Genomic DNA, 20,445 nt, shown 5'->3' with positions numbered 1-20,445 from the left:
GAAATAATTCCTAACCTTTATTTTCTTGTGTCCTAAAAATGAGTCTGAAGAAAACCGTAAAGTTTTTGTATTTTTGCAAGAAGAATATAACACCGATCAACTGCACTTTACAGAAGTCTCGAACATTTGGGGGATCTTAAATTAAGCATAAATTTATATAGCACTTCTTTAAAACTTTATTAACCATTGTAAGAACCTTCCAAATTTCGGACGGATGAATCTCAGTGATCGTGAGTTGTAAAGGTACTCGGATTACGACCATGTCTACAACAATCTGCATTATATCAGGATTATTTAAGTAACAGGAAGCTGTTTCAAATGCTTCAAAAAAGCTTCAAGTTTTATTTAGAATCTAGCTTAAATAAAATGTTTAATCTATAACATTGAATACCTCGAAACCTACCTAATGTTCCGTTCAAAGAATAAATTCAACACGTGAATTACACTAGATTTCAAGGAAGTTTAGCACATGTCCGCCATTTTTAATGTATGTAAGGCGTTATGCTTTATGTTTTTATTTGCTGCCTTGCAATTTCATGATAATTGATATCTTAAAGTAGCGGTATAAAGTGCCAATATCTTAAGATACACTGTCTGGTAATAAAGATAGTTTAAATGATCGTTTGTGGGAAGTGTTTACAGCCAATATTGTATCAACAACATCGTATCTTTTAGCAGCTGTCATATGGTTGGTAGCATAGATTGTACTTTTATCAAAATTAAAACTGTGACCCCCATTTAAGACAACAACAGCATGAAGCAAAGTTGGTGTTTTTGTTTGTTTGTTTGTATTTTTGTTTTGTTGTTTTTCTTAATTTTGATAATTATTAAAGTTTCAGAGATTATAAAATGCTACACCTGGCTCAGAAGCAACATACATGTATATTGTCACGTATTTCAGTCAGAGAGCTATTGTTTGTATTATACATGCATTACACTATAATGTTTTGTTACGTTACGTTAAGTTGTGTTTTCTTACGTTACGTTATGTAATGTAATGTTTATAATATATTGCATAATCAAACAACGATTTCTTTAAAAAAAATCACTTATACACGTTTTGGGAGAAAATAGCTTGAGGCATCGACCGAATATTATATTTTTTATTCATTTGTATATATTTATTAGTTTGTGTAAGCAATGCATTAATTTTGCTTTGATTTTATAAATCCAATAATACAAGAATCTTTTTCTTTATTTCCTTGTTTAAAACAAAAACAGTCAATTAATTATAATAAATAATGATTAAATTCATAAGTAAAACCCAGCTGAAAATTCTCCCAGGGAGGTTACGTCTTTGTCCATTATACATATACACTATAATCACAATAATGATGGACAATTGTTCTAAACAACAACTTCAGCAAAAAGAGAAAAAGACAACTTCCGAACAAATATGGAATAACTGCATGTGCGTCTGTGTGCGGCGTAGTAACGGCGGTGCAGCGGAGTTCTTTATGTAATGGAAACCACATCACTACAACAGTATTGTTGTAAGTTTAGGCACAACAAAAGCTAACTGATAATTAATTATCAAAAAATAAATTAACGGTGTAGCATTTTAAAACACTCACTGATATATCAATTGTGCAGAATGAAATGCCAGGTTTCACGTTGGGAGGCTGTTTATTCTCGGATATGTGCGAAATATATCTTGGAAAATGTCCATGATAATCTTGATGCTTTCAAATCATGGCTTAACAAAAGTAAATATCTTGAAACTAAATAGGAATTTAAGAATGCATTGCAGAGATAAAACTTTCAACGACTTACAACCAGTTTTCTTTATAGATAAAGGAATAAAACACTAGATTTTAAAAGCCGTTAAAGGGTATAAAGCTTTATCTATTAATTTTATTTAAAAAAATAGTAAAATTATGTTGTTCCCATAAGCTTATGGCTGATTTTTGAAAGATTTGTAACTAAAAATTTCTTTGTTATTTAATACATGTGAATATGTTATATAAGCAGAATAAAATGTTGTGGAACATAACATTGTGCTGCTATTTTAAGTAGCATATTTAACCGTTTGTCTATGATCTCGTGCATGCGCCATCCGTTGTTAAGGAAATATATAAACATATTTCTTTCTGGTATTTTAGAGATAATCGGTTTCAAAATTTAAAGAATACTATTGTAAACCCCAGTCGGCAGATATAGTATTAGTTATAAAGATTTTTGATAGGTAAGATGGCCCTATATACATGTAAATGTAAATTGTTGTTCGTAAATATAGCGTTTTGTATTCTGTATTTTGTTTTTGTATTTACTCTAAAGAGACATTTGCCACAAACTGTACACGACGATAAACTGTTAACAAATTAAATATTAATATTTGCATTTCTCCTTATTTTGCAAACAAGTTTCACAAACAAATTACATTTTTATCCTTTAATATGCACAGAAAGAAAACTCACCAATACTGTAATTGTCGGGAGGGCAGAACAAGAATAACAACTTCTGATGAATTGTGAGATAAATAGAATACTAGTACATGAAATAAAATCGTAAACATGTCATAAACTCGTAAATTAGGACAGCCTCCTATTTTCAATGCCTTACATAGATCAAAGGCATTGTTTCTTGGTTTTAAGGCGTCCGACTGACGTGATTTTATCTCCACTTCATGGTCATACTAAATGCTCACTAGAGTCTGTTTAACACGAGCAAAATGGCGGACTTTGCCAAAGTTCCCTAGTTTCTTTTAATACGGATACTTGAGAAAAATACCCTTTTCTCTGAATGAAAATCTTGTAATGAATGTTTAGATAAGGTGTTTACATTTAATACCTTTGAAATATTTTGCAGCTTCATTGCACCTGCCTATGCGGGAAACACTTTCGAATTTTTTTGCTCGTTATCACAAAATTTTATTACCTTTGAATCGTATAAAAGTAATTTCGGCAAAGAATGTAATTAAATGTTCTGCATGATTTTAATACACTATATAAACAAACAAAGCGAGTTTGTCGATCATATAAAAGATATAAGCACTCTAAAGAAAAAGTTGATCAAGAATTAACACTTATTCTAACTGTATATCTGGCTCACTTTTTGTGTAAAACAATTTCAATATTTTAAAATATATGTCCTAATTTCTACAGCGGTTGTTGAATGACTAAGATGTTAACTTCATGTATATCAGAGTTTATATATTCAATCTGATATCCCTATACTTGCTATTGGTATTGATCAAAAGCTCACGGAAATACCATAGGCTTATATTGAGAAAAAATGACGGAAATATATTGTTCTTTCTATCAAAAAGCACCAACATGCCTCTTCTTCTTTCTTCTTTTTAAATTTCTTATTTTTCATCCTTCTTCTTCTTCTTCCTTTTCCTTGGCAAATATGTACAATTTCATGGTTGAATGACACAGATACCTGTTAAATAATATTTGGGAAATAGCCACGGTTCTTTCAAACTGCTCTGTATATATTTATCTTACTTTTTATCTTGAGAAACAGCGTTGACTGCTCATATAATTAATAAGTACTGTAGAATAACATATTTTTATACTCTAACCAATTCACGGACAAGATCGCTTCGGAAAGGCGGAACTATAAAATTATATTTAAACTAGAACCGTACAAATTGATGTTTGCGTATCGTAACAAATGCCACATTATTGTTTTACAGCACATGTACATGGTTGTTAAAATCTAATAAAAGCTAAGATCGTGCACTGTTAACTTTTATAGTTGAAACGATCGCAGTCATCGTGTATTAGCATGTCTATATTCAGGACTACATGTAGTTTGTTAATCAATTAATTAGTTACTTGGTTAATTAATAAGTTAATTAGTTCGTCCGTCCGTCCGGACGATCTCTGGAGACAGACATTTTGAGGTTAGAGTTTGTTTACAACTTCACATTATGAGGTTCACTGTAGTTTCAGGGTTGAAAAAGGCAGCGCATATGGGACTGGAATAGTAGCTTGTAGAACGTAGATTAATACACTGAACGAACGGCTCGATACTCTAGACTAGATCTGAAAGTTCAAAAATTAAAAATATCAAATTTATTTGATGTATCTAATTTCCAGCGACAATAAACATTCTTGTGCAGAAATGATTCGCAAAAGTTGCATTTAATTCCGCAACACATCATTATTTTCTACATAAAACGCAGTGGAAATAACTTATAAGGTATTGTTACCCTATACATACAGATATGTCGTGTACATTTTTTGTCAGCAAAATGGATTTTTGAAATACGTTATTTAAGTACATTTATATTATTTAATTTCTCAACCATATATATTTTAATTCGAAATATTTACGGGCTTGGATCGTTTGATTTGATGTTTATGCGAAATTGTTTCGTAGATAAAAACCAAGGTTATGCAGCATTTGCCAACATTTAACACATCTTAATGTTTTAAAGTAAATTGTTCCAAAGTTATTGCAAAAAGATAATTCTCTGTTAAACCAGTTGGATTTAAGTTATTTGTTATCTTAAGTTTTTAATTGAAAGAAAGCCAAACTGTTTCTAGCACTTCAAGGTGTACGTTCGAGATGTGACGGTTTGTAAAGAATCGTTTGTACTTTTGATATTTACACATGCTATATTTTGGTCTTTCAGATTTAAAAACAACAAAGAAAAACTAGAGAAAAAAAACACTAGAATTCATATATTTATTGAGTTCTATGATATACTAGTATTCCGATTGCTTGCACATCAAAAGAAAATTTGTAAGGATTTCTGTCTTGTCGTTGTATTGCTTAATTTCTTCCTTTATTATATTTCAGCATAACAGTTGAATAACCCTTGATCAACTCCGCAAAACAGTACATTGCACAAGAAGTAGGAATTATTACAATACACCCAAAACAGGAAAACAAAGCCCAATAAATATTAGGGAGGCAGAAGGCCAATGCCAAAAACAATGCATAACATAACTAAGTCTATCTAAACTAAGTTACCCCTAACACGATTTTTTTTTACTTTTCGTACGTGATTTTATATCACTTTTGTGATACATGGCAAATATTTATGCTCTAGGTATTACAGTTTTCAACACCAAGAATCAAATGTGTTTCTTATATATGAGTCTATATAAACTAAGTGTCCTCCGGGTCGGAACCGATTTTGACACCAGGGACAAGGCCAATACACGAAACATGCACAGATTATGGAGTGAAGTTGGGGTTGATTATTTTGTTTTCGAATATTTGTAATGTAGAATATTATATCACAAGGTTTGGATATCAACCTTGAACACAAAATCAGAATATAAATAATCCTGGTCTATTACACGAAAAAGGGAAACCAGAATCAGAATCAACATACAAAAAATAACGATGAAAAGTGAATATGCTTACGGTTAATTGTCATCAAAATTTTATTTCTATAATTATCTTTAAAATGAAAATATAATCCTACACGAAATGATTCAAAACCAATCTACATTTCATGACGAATGTAAAAAAAAACACATGTCTTCTTTCCCAATGGAAGAAACTATTAAATACTAATTAGCATTAAAACAGTTAAATAAATGTAAAAATATATAATATAGTTTTCAAAAGCAGGTGCGTACATTTACTATCTTCTCATTCATTCATTTAAAACTTGATGATTTGCAATTAAAATAATGTTATTTTAATGCCTACCTAATTTAAAAAAAAACACAAGAAGTTATTTCTACAGTATGATATCATCGATCACTATTTCCAATTAATTTAAGCACGTTTCACCCATTTGGTCTAGCTGGTTGTAGTTGTAATTCTATGCAAAACTTATGTTCACCAAAATATATAGATATTAAATATCTAAATATTAATATAAAAATACTCTACATTCAAGTGTTATTGCATTTGGAGGCTATTAAAGTTAATCTTGTCTCAAGAAGAACGTAGGAGCTCTACAGTCAGTTACGGTACACATAAACCCCTACCATTACGACACATAAATACCGAGCAATACGACTCGTAAACCACTGCCATTACAAATTTGAAAATGATACTAGATATACATACCTCCCTGATACCAAATATTTACAAGGCAGCGCATATGGGACTGGAATAGTTGCTTGTAGCACGTGGATTAATACACTGAACGAACGGCTCGATACTTGGTTCCAAGCAAATGGCCTGCCTTACAAGCCTTTATTCGTGATAGGGGCTCACGTACCCTAGTACCCCATCCTCGTCGACTCAAAGCCTACTTTGCAGGGCCACTGCCCTCGACTTTAGTCAGGACACTTGCAGTTAACTTCATGCAAGCTAAGTCGTACCGTCTTAAACGTTTCTCCGGTCTGTAGGAAACATATGAACTTGACGTATTACACGTAGCATTGGTTCTTCAATCATCTGCCGGTGCCATGTGCCTTTCACAACGACGTACACGTACCGAGGGGAAGAGAGAAGCCAGTGACTTCCATTGCAACCAGTGACTTTTCATAGCAGCTGCTGACTTCCAAAGGAACCAGTGATTTTCATAGCAGCAACTAACTCCCGAGGCAACCACTGACTTTCTATATTACATGTGATTTCGATAGCAACCAGTGACTTTCCATAGCAACCAGTGATTTTCTATAGCAACCAGTGACTTTCATAGCAACAAGTGACTTCTATTTTCACCATTTAGAACGTGGGAGCATACTGTGATTGTTTCATGTTAATATTTTGGTCAAAGGTCAAGAACACACCATCTCTGTCCCGATCATAACTTGAAGGTTTTGACCTACAGTCCACAAGTTTAGATGTAGATGTTGGTCATATTTTGAAAATGATATTAAGGACAATACGTCAAAGGTCAAGATCATCGCTAGAAGCTTGTTTGATTACTAACTAGGCAATGATTTGGCCTTCAGATGTAGTTTTGACGTTGGTCAGGACTAGTATATGACTCTTACGTTGAATTCATTAATCCAAAGGTCAATGTCACAGTGGCACTTTATGTAAAATTATTATCCTACCAACCATTTGAAAGGTGGAAAGCTTATTTTTTTTAATTAAGTAGGGGAAATGACTTTGGCCAGTAGATGCTTTCTACTGATTTTGAGGACGTAACAGTGACTCGGTGAACATTTGTTTTGTCTTATCAGAGAAGAAATAAGCCTTAGTTAATGAAATTTTGTATGAACATTGTCATGTTGGAAGTAGACCCCTATTTATTTTACCATCATAAAGCCAAGGTCACGCTGACAATGAAATACTAAGAGTTTCTGTCATACACTTGTGAAAATTATAAGACATAATATCATTATTACATTTTATGCATATTACATATTAATATAACACTTTACTTTTTGATAATATACTTACGTATGTATATACGAGTATGCTATATTTTTTTAAGGAATTTCAAATAAAAACCATCTAACTGATGCAGAAATGAAAAAAAATAAAGAATTATTTATCTGGAGTGAAAAGCTTTGTTTATCTTTTTAAAACAGCCTTTCAAAGGCATTTTGAAACATCAATGGCATGCGAAATGGGACATCCCCCTTCCTGCACTCACCCTTACACATATCACAAATGTAGCTTTTAAATAAACTCTTAGGGAACTCTGAACAAATTTAGTTTGACCTAATTTGATATATGTCAAAACACCTTTATTTTCTTGTGTCCTAAAAATGAGTCTGAAGAAAACCGTAATGTTTTTTCTCTGCGAGAAGAATATAACTCCGATCAACTGCACTTTACAGAAGTCTCGAACATTGGGGGGCGGGGGATCTTAAATTAAGCATAAATTTATATAGCACTTCTTTAAAACTTTATTAACCATTGAAAAACCTTCCAAATTTCGGACGGATGAATCTCAGTGACCGTGAGTTGTAAAGGTACAAAATGTACTCGGATTACGACCATGTCTACAACAATCTGCCTTATATCAGGATTATTTAAGTTACAGGAAGCTGTTTCAAATGCTTCAAAAAGATTCAAGTTTTATTTAGAATCTAGCTTAAATAAATAGAGGATGTGAACACCAAAAGGTCATATTTCACTCGTGGCTGCGCCACTCGTGAAATATATCTTTTGGTGCTCACTCGGTGAAATATATTCCGATCTTACACTGAACTAAACAAATTTTCTTTTTATTATATGCAAAGAAGCGTTCTAAAAAGACATTAAACCTAATACTGAATGAAAAGCGCGCCAAATAATAATACAACGTGACGTCATTTACGACGTCACGTCATTAAGTTGGTACCCAGTTCTGTGCACGCTGGAATTTCACTGAAACAACGTAAGGGGCTTAAATTCAAAACAGTGAAATTATCAAAGTGGTAATTTCACTGTTTCAAACAGTGAAATTACCAGTTTTATATCACTGATATATTTCTATAAACCACCGAAAAGCATGTAATAAAAATGTTTAATCTATAACATTGAATACCACGAAACCTACCTAATGTTCCGTTCAAAGAATTAAATCAACACGTGAATTACACTAGATTTCAAGGAAGTTTAGCACATGTCCGCCATTTTTAATGTATATAAGGCGTTATGCTTTATGTTTTTATTTGCTGCCTTGCAATTTCATGATAATTGATATCTTAAAGTGGCGGTATAAAGTGCCAATATCTTAAGATACACTGTCTGGTAATAAAGATAGTTGAAATGATCGTTTGTGGGAAGTGTTTACAGCCAATATTGTATCAACAACATCGTATCTTTTAGCAGCTGTCATATGGTTGGTAGCATAGATTGTACTTTTATCAAAACTAAAACTGTGACCCACATTTAAGACAATAACATCATGAAGAAAAGTTGGTGTTTTTTTGTTTGTTTGTTTGTTTGTTTGTATTTTTGTTTTGTTGTTTTTCTATTAAAGTTTCAGAGATTATAAAAGGCTACACATGGCTCAGAAGCAGCAACATACATGTATATTGTCACGTATTTCAGTCAGAGAACTATTGTTTGTATTAAACATGCATTGCACTATAATGTTTTGTTACGTTACATAAAGTTGTGTTGCCTTACGTTACATTATGTAATGTAATGTTTATAATATAATAATTTTGAATAGCTGAACAGCTTGCATAATCAAACAACGATTTCTTTTAAAAAAATCACTTATACACGTTTTGGGAGAAAATAGCTCGAGGCATCGACCGAATATTAGATTTTTTTATTAATTTATTTATACATGTATTTATTAGTTTGTGTAAGCAATGCATTAATTTTGCTTTGATTTTATAACTGTCCAATAATACAAGAATCGTTTTTTTATTTCCTTGTTTAAAACAGAAACAGTCAAATAATTATTACAAAATAATGATTAAATTCATAAGTAAAACCCAGCCGAAAATTCTCCCAGGGAGGTTACTTCTTTGTCCATTATACATATACACTGTAATCACAATAATGATGGACAATTGTTCTAAACAACAACTTCAGCAAAAAGGGAAAAGACAACTTCCGAACAAATATGGAATAATTGCATGTGCGTCTGTGTGCGGCGTAGTAACGGCGGTGCAGCGGAGTTCTTTATGTAATGGAAACCACATCACTACAACAGTATTGTTGTAAGTTTAGGCACAACAAAAGCTAACTGATAATTAATTATCAAAAAATAAATTAACGGTGTAGCATTTTAAAACACTCACTGATATATCAATTGTGCAGAATGAAATGCCAGGTTTCACGTTGGGAGGCTGTTTATTCTCGGATATGTGCGAAATATATCTTGGAAAATGTCCATGATAATCTTGATGCTTTCAAATCATGGCTTAACAAAAGTAAATATCTTGAAACTAAATAGGAATTTAAGAATGCATTGCAGAGATAAAACTTTCAACGACTTACAAACAGTTTTCTTTATAGATAAAGGAATTGAACGCTAGATTTTAAAAGCCGTTAAAGGGTATAAAGCTTTATCTATTATTTTTATAAAAAAAATTGTAAAATTATGTTGTTCCCATAAGCTTATGGCTGATTCTCGAAAGATTTGTAACTAAGAATTTCTTTGTTATTTAATACACGTGAATATATTATATAAGCAGAATAAAATGTTGTGGAACAGAACATTATGCTGCTATTTTAAGTAGGATATTTAACCGTTTGGCAATGATCTCGTGCATGCGCCATCTAAGGAAATATATAAACATATTTCTTTCATACAGGCATTTGAGAGATAATCGGTTTCAAAATTTAAAGAATACTATTGTAAACCACAGTCAGCAGATATAGTATTAGTTATAAAGATTTGTGACAGGTTATATGGCCCTATGAAAAATTGACCGGAAGTAGTATTTTTCGCGCATGCGCAATTTGCGTAGGGCAAAAAGAGCCTTGCCCTACATAGAAATGTAGTAGAAATTCATAAACAATTCCGAGTAAGTTTAAGGTAAAAATTAGAAAATCATATAAAATAGCTTTTAACAGAAACACAAAAGATGCCTTTATAGCTTTGTGGCCAAGATTGCTCCAAAAAGGCATGGAAAAGACGATTGTTTAAGAATTCCCCCTTACGATCACGGACCTGACATTGAGATTATTGTTGTAAAAAATGTGAAAATATATAATATTAGCAAATAAAGAAGTCAATTTAATTGTTGTTGAAATCGTCCAAATAAAAACTATTTTTATAACATATAATATATAACATTTTTATTCTATAACATTTAAAATCGAGGTTATATAATTATAATTCTGAAAAAAGTCGTAACACATGATATAATGCATTTTTTAGTTTTCAGTTTAGCTAACTTTATCCTTTATTTGACTGTGATGCCAAACAGAAAAATTTTAAGTCACATATATTTAAATATTTTTTCAAACTCTTGAGAAAATAAGTTGGGTGGTGGAATAACACACATTTTATCTGGTTCCTCGTAACACATGGAAATGTACGTCACGCCCACTATTTGTCATATCACAAAATCATTTAACATCAAAATAAAAGTTACTTAAATTACGATTAATCATTTTCATAGTTTTAAGTAATTAACTATGCTATGGTACTAAAACGACCCGGTTGAATGATATTGTAAACTGGCAAATAACAACCGATCACGTGTCAATATGTTCGACACTTACCGCCATGCCAATCCACTTTCAAAGGAATACCAATTGTGTAATATTATACAATACATGGGTAACAAAATGTGATCTTTAACACCCTGCTGTTTTGATTTAAATTACTGATGAAAAAGTCACCTAATGATACCTTGAACAGAGGACTTTTGGTCGTTGTATTTTAAGTCCCGCTAATTTTGTATATCTGTTTTAAATATCAATTCACGTTTTAAGTACTTACCGCTTTAATTCATCTCAAAATTTCTTTTTTCTGGGTGACATAACTTGGAAATCACGCCTTTTAAAGCTTAAATGTATTCTATCGTTATTGCGCTTTTGCCCTACGCAGAATGCGCATGCGCGAAATGCAACATACGTTGCTATGGAAAAATCGTAATGTAAACAGGTCTATATACATATAAATGTTTGTTCGTAACTATAGCGTTTTGTATTCTGTATTTTGTATTTCGTTTTTTGTATTCACACTGAAGAGACATTTGCCGCGACCTGTAAACGACGATAAACTGTTAACACATTAAATATTAATATTTGCATTTCTCTTTATTTTGCAAACTAGTTTCACAAACATATTACATTTTTTATCCTTTAATTTGCACAGAAAGAAAACTCATCAATACTATAAAGGTATTGTCGGGAGGGCAGAACAAGAATAACAACTTCTGATGAATAGTGAGATAAATAAAATACTAGTACATGAAATAAAATCGTAAACATGTCATAAACTCGTAAATTACGATACAGCCTGCTTTTTTCAATGCCTTACATAGATCAAAGACATTGTTTCTTGGTTTTAAGGCATTCGACTGACGTGATTTTTTCTCCCCTTCATGGTCATACTAAATGCTCACTAGTCTGTTTAATACGAGCAAAATGACGGACTTTGCCAAAGTTTTAATACCGATACTTGAGAAAAATACCCTTTTCTCTGAATGAAAATCTTGTAATGAATGTTTAGATAAGGTGTTTACATTTAATACCTTTGAAATATTTTGCACCTTCATTGCACCTGCCTATGCGGGAAACACTTTCGAATTTTTTTACTCGTTATCACAAAATTTTATTACCTTTGAATCGTATAAAAGTAATTTCGGCAAAGAAGGTAATTAAATGTTCTGCTTGCTTTTAATACACTAAATATACAAACAAAGCGATTTTGTCGATCATATAAAAGATATATGCACTCTAAAATTAAGAAAAAAAGTGTTCAAGAATTTCAGTATACCTTGATCACTTTTTGTGTAAAACAATTTCAATACTTTAAAATATAAGTACTAAGTGCTTCAGCGGTAGTTGAATGACTAAGATATGAACTACGTGTATATCAGAGTTTATATGTTCAATCTGATATCCCTATACTTGCTCTTGGTATTGATCAAAAGTCACGGAAATACCATGGGCTTATATTGAGAAAAAATGACGGAAATATTTTGTTCTTTCTATCTAAAAGCACCAACATGCCTCTTTTTCTTTCTTCTTTTTAAATTTCTTATTCTTCCTCCTTCTTTTTCTTCTTCCTTTTCCTTGGCAAATATGCCACAAGACGTTTAGAGAATGTGTACAATTTCATGGTTGATTGACACAGATACCTGTTAAATAATATTTGGGAAATAGCCACGGTTCTTTCAAACTGCTCTGTATATATTTATCTTACTTTTTATCTTGAGAACAGCGTTGACTGCTCATATAATTAATAGTTACTGTAGCATAACATATTTTTATACTCTAACCAATTCACGGACAAGATCGCTTCTGAAAGGCGGAACTATAAAATTATATTTAAACTAGAACCGTACAAATTGATTTTTGCTCATCGTAACAAATGCCACATTATTGTTTTACAGTACATGGTTGTTAAAATCTAATAAAAGCTAAGATCGTGCACTGTTAACTTTTATAGTTGAAACGATCTCAGTCATCGTGTATTAGCATGTCTATATTCAGGACTATATGTAGTTTGTTATTCAATTAATTAGTTACTTGGTTAATTAATAAGTTAATTAGTTCGCCCGTCCGTCCAGACGATCTCTGGAGACAGACATTTTGAGGTTATAGTTTGTTTACAACTTCACATTATGAGGTTCACTGTAGTTTCAGGGTTAAAAAGGCAGCGCACATGGGACTGGAATAGTAGCTTGTAGAACGTAGGTTAATACACTGAACGAACGGCTCAATACTCTAGACTAGATCTGAAAGTTCAAAAATTAAAAATATAAAATTTGTTTGATGTATCTAATTTCCAGCGACAATAAACATTCTTGGCAGAAATGATTCGCAAAAAGTTGCATTCAATTCCGCAATACATCATTATTTTTCACATAAAACGCAGTGGAAATAACTTATATGTTTGTGTTACCCTATACATACAGATATATCGTGTACATTTTTTGTCAGCAAAATGGATTTTTGAAATACGTTATTTAAGTACATTTATATTCTTTAATTTCTCAAACATATATATTTTAATTCGAAATACTTACGTGCTTAGATCGTTTGATTTGATGTTTATGCGAAAATGTTTCGTTGATAATAACCAAGGTTATGCAGCATTTGCCAATATTTAACACATCTTAATGTTTAAAAGTAAATTGTTCCAAAGTTATTGCAAAAAGATAATTCTCGGTTAAGCCAGTTGGAATAAAGTTATTTGTTATCTTAAGGTTTTAATTGAAAGTAAGCCAAACTGTTTCTAGCACTTCAAGGTGTACGTCCGAGATGTGACGGTTTTTAAAAGAATCGTTTGTACTTTTGATATTTACATATGCTATATTTTGGTCTTTCAGATTTAAAAACAACAAAGAAAAACTAGAGAAAAAAAGACTAGAATTTATAGATTGATTGAGTTCTATGATATACTAGTATTCCGATTGCGTGCACATCAAAAGAAAATTTGTAAGGATTTCTGTCTTGTCGTTGTATTGCTTTTTTCCTTTATTATATTTCAGCATAACAGTTGAATAACCCTTGATTAACTCCGCAAAACAGTACATTGCACAAGAAGTAGATATTATTACAATACACCCAAAACAGAAAAACAAAGCCCAATAAATATTAGGGAGGCAGAAGGCCAATGCCAAAAACAATGCATAACAAGAGGGCTATGGTAGCCCTAGATCGCCTACCTGAGATCCAATGATAGAAAAGATCTTTCTGATGCACAATTAATCAGATCACATCCGGTTTGTAATTTCTTTGTATCTAAGCTCTGACCACAAGATTAAAATGCGTTTTCTCACTTGAAACAAATATACTAAACTAAGTGAACACTGGGACGGGACAATTCTACCCATAGGGGCATGATTTATAAAAACAAAAACAAATGTGCGGGACTACACGCTAATTGATATAGTAAATAGCTCAACTGTGTTATTGAAGATATATTCACTAAGTCTATGTAAACTAAGTTACCCCTAACACGATTTTTTTTTACTTTTGGTACATGATTTTATATCACTTTTGTGATACATGGCAAATATTTATGCTCTAGGTATTACAGTTTTCAACACCAAGAATCAAATGTGTTTCTTATATACGAGTCTATATAAACTAAGTGTCCTCTGGGTCGGAACCGATTTTGACACCAGGGACAAGGCCAATACAGGAAACATGCGCATATTATGGAGTGAAGTTGGGGTTGATTATTTTGTTTTCGAATATTTGTAATATAGAATATTATATCACAAGGTTTGGATATCAATCTAGAACACAAAATCAGAATATAAATAATCCTGGTCTATTACACGAAAAAGGGAAACCAGAATCAGAATCAACGTACAAAAAGTAACGATGAAAGGTGAATATGATTACGGTTAATTGTCATCAAAATTTTATTTCTATAATTATCTTTAAAATGAAAATATAATCCTACACGAAATGATTCAAAACCAATCTACATTTCATGACGAATGTAAAAAAATAACACCTGTCTTCTTTCCCAATGGAAAAAACTATTAAATACTAATTAGCATTAAAACAGTTAAATAAAGGTAAAAATATATAATATAGTTTTCAAAAGCAGGTGCGTACATTTTACTATCTTCTATTTCATTCATTTAAAACCTGATGATTTGCAATTAAAATAATGTTATTTTAATGCCTACCTAATTTAAAAAAAAAAACATAAGAAGTTATTTCTACAGTATGATATCATCGATCACTGTTTCCAATTAATTTAAGCACGTTTCACCCATTTGTTCTAGCTGGTTGTAGTTGTAATTCTATGCAAAACTTATGTTCACCAAAATATATAAATATGAAATATTTAAATATAAATATAGAAATACTATACATGGCAGTGTTATTAAATTTGAAAGCTAATTAAAGATAAATCTTGTCTCAAGAAGAACGTAGTAACTCTACAGTAAGTTACGACACATAAATACCGAGTATTATTTATACGACTCGTAAACCCCTGCTATCACAAATTTGAAAATGATACTAGATATACAGACCTCCCTGATACCAAATATTTACTGACAGTTAATGGGTTTATAATTGGATATACAAATTAACATGACATATACAAGACATTGAGCGCTCCGTGTACTTGTTAGTTAAAAATACTCCTTTAGTTTACATGAATCTTGCCTTGTTCTAGTCAAAACTTGTATATATATTCTACCACATTGCCGTGAAAATATAAAATGAGTATGTACCATAAAGTTCAAGGTTAAAAGTACATTTCAGGAAACTGTTAAAATGGCTGTGTCTTGATCAGACACAAATGGATATTACAAGATCATGCTTGTAGTGATTTAGTGTATCTATCCTAAATTCAAACAAAGAACTCAAGGCCTTTACAAATCATATATGCAAAGGTTCAAACTGTCAAAACATCACTGCAATTCTTTGCTTTTAGCTTCAACTTCTTATTTATGAAAGCATATTCTAATGAAAGGGGAAAAAATCCGGAAATAATATAATTCTGTACATTTTGTCACTAATTCAAAATGATTGTGCCACTCAGAGTTAGTAACGTAAAGCCAACTTTAGCGTTTCTCCCAAATGCATATTAATTGTCATTATTATATATCAGTGTGGAGTTCAACGTTATTTTAAAGATTCCTATTCGCAATGAGATGTTCTAAATTATTTCTCACCAGTATGATCGGTTTTTCAAGTGCTAAGTGTAAAATTAAAACAAAATATATGATAAACCTGTATATTTTAAACCTGTTTAGAAAATCAATTAAATAAATCTGAGCTTTTGATTATGCGATCCCACAAAACTACTTTACAAAACCCCTCTCTACAAAAAATACCATTTCCAATTTAACAGCTCAGAATTCTATATATACTCACAAATTCGTGAGTTTTTCGAAGAACTAAAGATAAATCTCAAAATCAGAAAATCATTTCAAAAGCAGAGCTGTACTTTACAGTTTTAGTCAGTTTCAATAGACGCTCTGTTTTTATTTTTTCACCGGAAGTCAAGATACGTGAATGAAGCAGATACATCTTTTTTATTTCGTTTGGTTTCCAGGGTAAATAGATTAGCCCGATAAGACTCCACAATTACCCACCTATTATCAAGATTTTTTCTCATCAAATGCCAGATTTATCATATCGATTTACTTGTCCTGCCTCCCCTTGAAACAAATAATGAACTAGTCTGAATTTCTAAATTCATTCTGCAGAAAAAGTCCGTCTGCTTTGAAAAAGGAACGCGCCTTCTCGGATCATTTGAATCATTTCGTGAAGGAAGTCTTTAAAATTCTTAAGATTTAAGTTTGTTGAGTGCGGGACTTTCCGAATTATCGGTAAAAGGAGAAACTTTTACAGAAATATCCCGAATCAATTTTTTCAGAAAATTTGAGTTTATTTAATTTGAATAATTAGAAATGGCAGAGCAACTAGGCGCTGGATTAGATATTGAAGGTTAGTAACTTTTTGTTGTTATTATTATTATTATTAACATCAACAACAACAATAATAATGATAATAATTATTTGTTATTATTATTATTTGAATATAGAATTTTTTATGATTATTAACAATACAAAATAGTTTTCTAAAATAATACAGCTTGAATATGCTATGATATCTATATTTGATTCTACTATAACATTTAAGTACATTTGAGAAAATCGCAATTTTTCAATGATAATGCAGTATGTTTCAAGTTCCTGCAGCGAATTAAAGACTTTACCGATTCTTTGATTTCTGTTATATTTAGCATAAAACAGTGAAATATTTCAGATGATTAGAATTGCAACTCTACATCTTGAACAGTTCAAATCCAGTCAATAAATGCATAAATCATTTATATGTATGCTTTTGTAAATACTCTGATTTAATCATATAAATTATGTGCTACATTTACCACGATGTTGTGAAAATTATTTCTGTTTACATTTTAAACCGAAATACATCAGAATAATTTTATTTCGACGAAATACAGAAGGCTTAGGTATAGACTTCTATACATCTTTTTAAGGAGAACGTTCTTGTTTTCAAAACATAAAATCATATAAAGTGGCCAGATCATGAATATGTGTCAATTGTGTGCCTTTTGTAGTTTTGCAGCCCATTTACATATAAAAATGCTATATGGCGAAAATAGTTTTAAAACAAAGATCTAAAAAAAAAAGAAAAAAATCTTTTTTCTCTCTGTAGAATAAAATATTGGAATAGATTAAAATAATAACGGAGAAAACATTTGCAATATATTCCCTTAAGGATTCAAGTAAAAGGAATGAAATAAATAATGGATTGTATTGATAAACAGGTATCTGATATAAAGCCTGAAGAACAAAGTTCTTAAATCCTTGCCTAAGTGCGTATAAATACCACAGTAACTAGCATTATCGGAAACCCTCTAAATGAATGATCGTATTAAATCACGAGCTAAACATCTTAATGATAATTGCTATAATAAAACCTCCTTCAACTCGTTATTATATACATCATATATTAATTTAACTTATTTTAAACACACATAAGAGGTTGAACACCATTATTTATCTATAGGGCGTCTGTGCTTAATGGTGCATAGCTAAACCAAAATTTGCCTATGAACTTTCATAGTTGCGGGCGGTCTGAAAATAAAAGAAAGAATCAAACAAAAAAAGGATAAACAATCTAGAAACAACCAATATTCTAAAACAAGTACATGTGTATAAGACAATGGCAGACGTTGCTGCAAGTGTTGTTGTATAAATACATACTTATGTCCTTTATAGAAATTAATATAAGAACTTTAACTTAATCAAAGGTATGAGTAAATATATAGAGTACAGGTTCGTTCCCTTGAATTACCATATGAAATAGAGCAATCATTCATACATTCTTGTGCTTAGTTCTCTACAGTAGTATAGTTCTCTACAGTAGTATTGTATGTGTTAAAATGTGTCCTAAGATAAATTATATACGTATAGCCAAATCTTAGAAAATAAATATACCAGGATAAGATCTAAATAAATTCTGATCTGTTTTCGTGCATTTCATGTCTTGTAAATTTTATCATTTTTGTTCTAAGCGATTAATATGCACATTTATATGATGAATAATAATATTTTGTTCTGGACACCTGCTATATAAATATATGTTATATCTTACACTTGTCAACAACATAATTATATAGTTCTTTCGTAGTGTGTTGTTATATCTGATACTTTATACTATCGGGGTAATTATTTATTGTATTATAAAACTTCCATTTTAGACAAATTACCTTTAAAAAAGAGATTTCACAGCGGAAGGACGTTCCATTGCATTGTTTGTCATTTCACAATGTAATTCATAGTAATTACTAATGACATGTGAACTGACTCGAATTAGATCCATATAAATCAACTAACTTCATAAGTATCTTTTGTGTGTAAATTAAGAATCAATATGTTTTAATGTGCGATTTAGGTTTGGAATAATTGAATTGCATCTACCCGGAGACAAAACATAGCTTCATGGTTAAAGTGCCCGTCACACCATGACGTTCTGGTCAACGCTCTCGTTCAATTTTTGAGCTTTCTAGAATGAGGTTGACACATCTGGCGCGTGATTAACTTGTGTCTAAAGCGTCTAACGCACAAGAAGCGTGTAACATTGACGAAGTAAGATACCCCTGAATAGTAAGCATGCATCATGACGATAAGACAAAAAGGGTGGGGCGAGGGCTTCTCTTACTAGCTACTGCCAAACCCTTTCCCCTTTACATATTCATGATTTAGTCCAACACTGTACTCGTCTTCGTCGGGGTCTTATTCCCGTTGTATGAAATCCCTCGATAATTATGTTCAGCTATGTTTTAGTACAGTACTACTTGAGTTTGGCTATGGTAAGCATATATAGGCTACTAAATCTTTCAGGATCTTCCATAGTAGGTGTTCTCTACGGTAGCCCAAAATCAAATGAACCTTGTTTTTTTTACATTTGCATGGACGTTCGTTTAACAGTCGAATAACGTTCAAATGACGCTCAATGAACGCCAAAAGGTCGTTTGTTTCACTTAGGTCACACGTTTTGTGAACCGTTCAATGATTGTTGACAGGTCACCAGTGAGTCGTTCACTGTAAAGCAAACGAAACCAAGAAGCGATTGAGTAACGGCTGACTAACGATAGCCGAACTTGTGCAACGGTCGGCGAAAGTTAGTAAAACGTTCTCAAACGTTCTTCAGCGTTTGGAAATTAAACGTTGAAGAACGCTGGCCTGAGTGAGAACTTGTGTGCATGTTCAAAACTTTTCTCCAGACCTACGTTCTCCACCGATTCCCGTCGATTACCGACGTCCACACAACGTTCTTCTGGCGCTACCCCAGGCAACCATGGGCGACTACCAATGTTTCGTCAAACGTCATAGAACGCTGACCAGAACGTCATCGTGTGACGGTCCCTTAATGTCGTTATATATGTTTTAGGTCTTAGTTCCGATTTATTAATTCCAATATTTTTTGTTGTGAAGATTAAATACCGTTTAAGTATGCCGGTGCTAGGGGGCATGAGAGCTTATGCATTTCAAATTTTCTGTCATGAACAAACAGGTATGGTGGCACAAAGGTGACATGTGTATGTGTTTATCTATCTCGTGCGCACGAGATATTAAGTAGTGCGCTCGAGATACTAGTACTATGTCGTGGCCACGAGTTACTAAGTCGTGGCCACGAGATACAAAAGTGGTGCGCACTAGATACTTTGTCGTGGCCACGACTAACTAAGTGCTGGCCACGAAATAATTAAGTCGTGTGCTCGAGCTATTATGTCGTGGCCACGAGTTACTCAGTCGTGGGAACGAGATAATTAAGTCTTGCGCACGAAATAACTTACCAGTCAGATTACAATATATATATATGAATTTTTTAAACTTAGAAAATTCCTGTTTAAAGTTTTACATGCAACATTAATCTTTGAAAATACGCGCACATAGTTTCTCGTGCGCACCACTTAATTATCTCGTGGCCATGACATAGTATCTCGTGCGCACGAGATAAATTAAAACACACACATGTCACCACTGTGGC

At 32.0% G+C, this 20,445-nt stretch overlaps 1 protein-coding gene across 1 annotated transcript in view; it reads left to right on the top strand.

The window, feature by feature from the left end:
• Positions 1 to 16,622: 16,622 nt before the first annotated feature.
• LOC132731904 (myosin catalytic light chain LC-1, mantle muscle-like) overlaps positions 16,623 to 20,445 on the top strand; it is a 36,629-nt gene continuing 32,806 nt past the window's right edge. Inside the window, exon 1 of the mRNA XM_060718202.1 lies at positions 16,623 to 16,866. Within this exon, the coding sequence (XP_060574185.1) occupies positions 16,830 to 16,866 (37 nt within the window). The 5' untranslated portion in view covers positions 16,623 to 16,829. The remainder of the gene's footprint in view (positions 16,867 to 20,445) is intronic.

This window comes from Ruditapes philippinarum, unplaced genomic scaffold (assembly GCF_026571515.1).
Source record: "Ruditapes philippinarum isolate M1 unplaced genomic scaffold, ASM2657151v2 ctg481_1_1_1_1, whole genome shotgun sequence".
Classification (NCBI taxonomy): Eukaryota; Metazoa; Mollusca; class Bivalvia; order Venerida; family Veneridae; genus Ruditapes; species Ruditapes philippinarum.
Note: the sequence above shows the minus strand (reverse complement) of the source record. Positions and strands in the feature narration are given on the sequence as shown.